General features: G+C 61.5%; 1 protein-coding gene across 1 annotated transcript in view; it reads left to right on the top strand.

Moving 5' to 3' along the window:
• Window positions 1-233: 233 nt before the first annotated feature.
• ETH_00037700 (ABC1 domain-containing protein, putative) overlaps window positions 234-441 on the top strand; it is a gene marked incomplete at both ends in the record, with an annotated part of 1,393 nt that continues 1,185 nt past the window's right edge. The window contains one exon of the mRNA XM_013376316.1: window positions 234-441. Within this exon, the coding sequence (XP_013231770.1) occupies window positions 234-441 (208 nt within the window).

Genomic DNA, 441 nt, shown 5'->3' with positions numbered 1-441 from the left:
AATTTCGGTTAGCAGCAGCAGCCCGAACAGCGGCAGCAGCAGCAGCAGCAAGAGCAGCAGCAGCAGCGACAACCCCGCAGAAGTCTTGCTGTTGGCGACCTGGAGATTTGCTGCAGCTCTTGGCTCTGGGGATCGCTTGGCAGCAGCAGCAGCAGCGGCAAATGCTGCTGCTGCTGCTGTTCGAGCAGCAGCGTCCTACGCTGCGCCTTCATCTGCTGCACTTGTTTCCGCAGTGCAGCAGGAGGCAGCTGCAGCAGCAGCAAAAGCTGCGGCAGCTATTGCTGATGCAGCAGCAGCAGCAGTAGCAGCAGCAGCAACCCGACCCAACGAATGGGCTCACCTGGACCTCCAAGCAGCGGAAGCAGCTGCAGCTGCAGCAGCAGCAGCGGCAGCAGCAAAACGCGCTGCTGCTGACTTCGATAGCGTGGCTGCGCTGCAGAG

The sequence above is a fragment of the Eimeria tenella genome, genomic scaffold (genome assembly GCF_000499545.2).
Source record: "Eimeria tenella Houghton genomic scaffold, Eth_scaff3315, whole genome shotgun sequence".
Taxonomy (NCBI): Eukaryota; Apicomplexa; class Conoidasida; order Eucoccidiorida; family Eimeriidae; genus Eimeria; species Eimeria tenella.
Note: the sequence above shows the minus strand (reverse complement) of the source record. Positions and strands in the feature narration are given on the sequence as shown.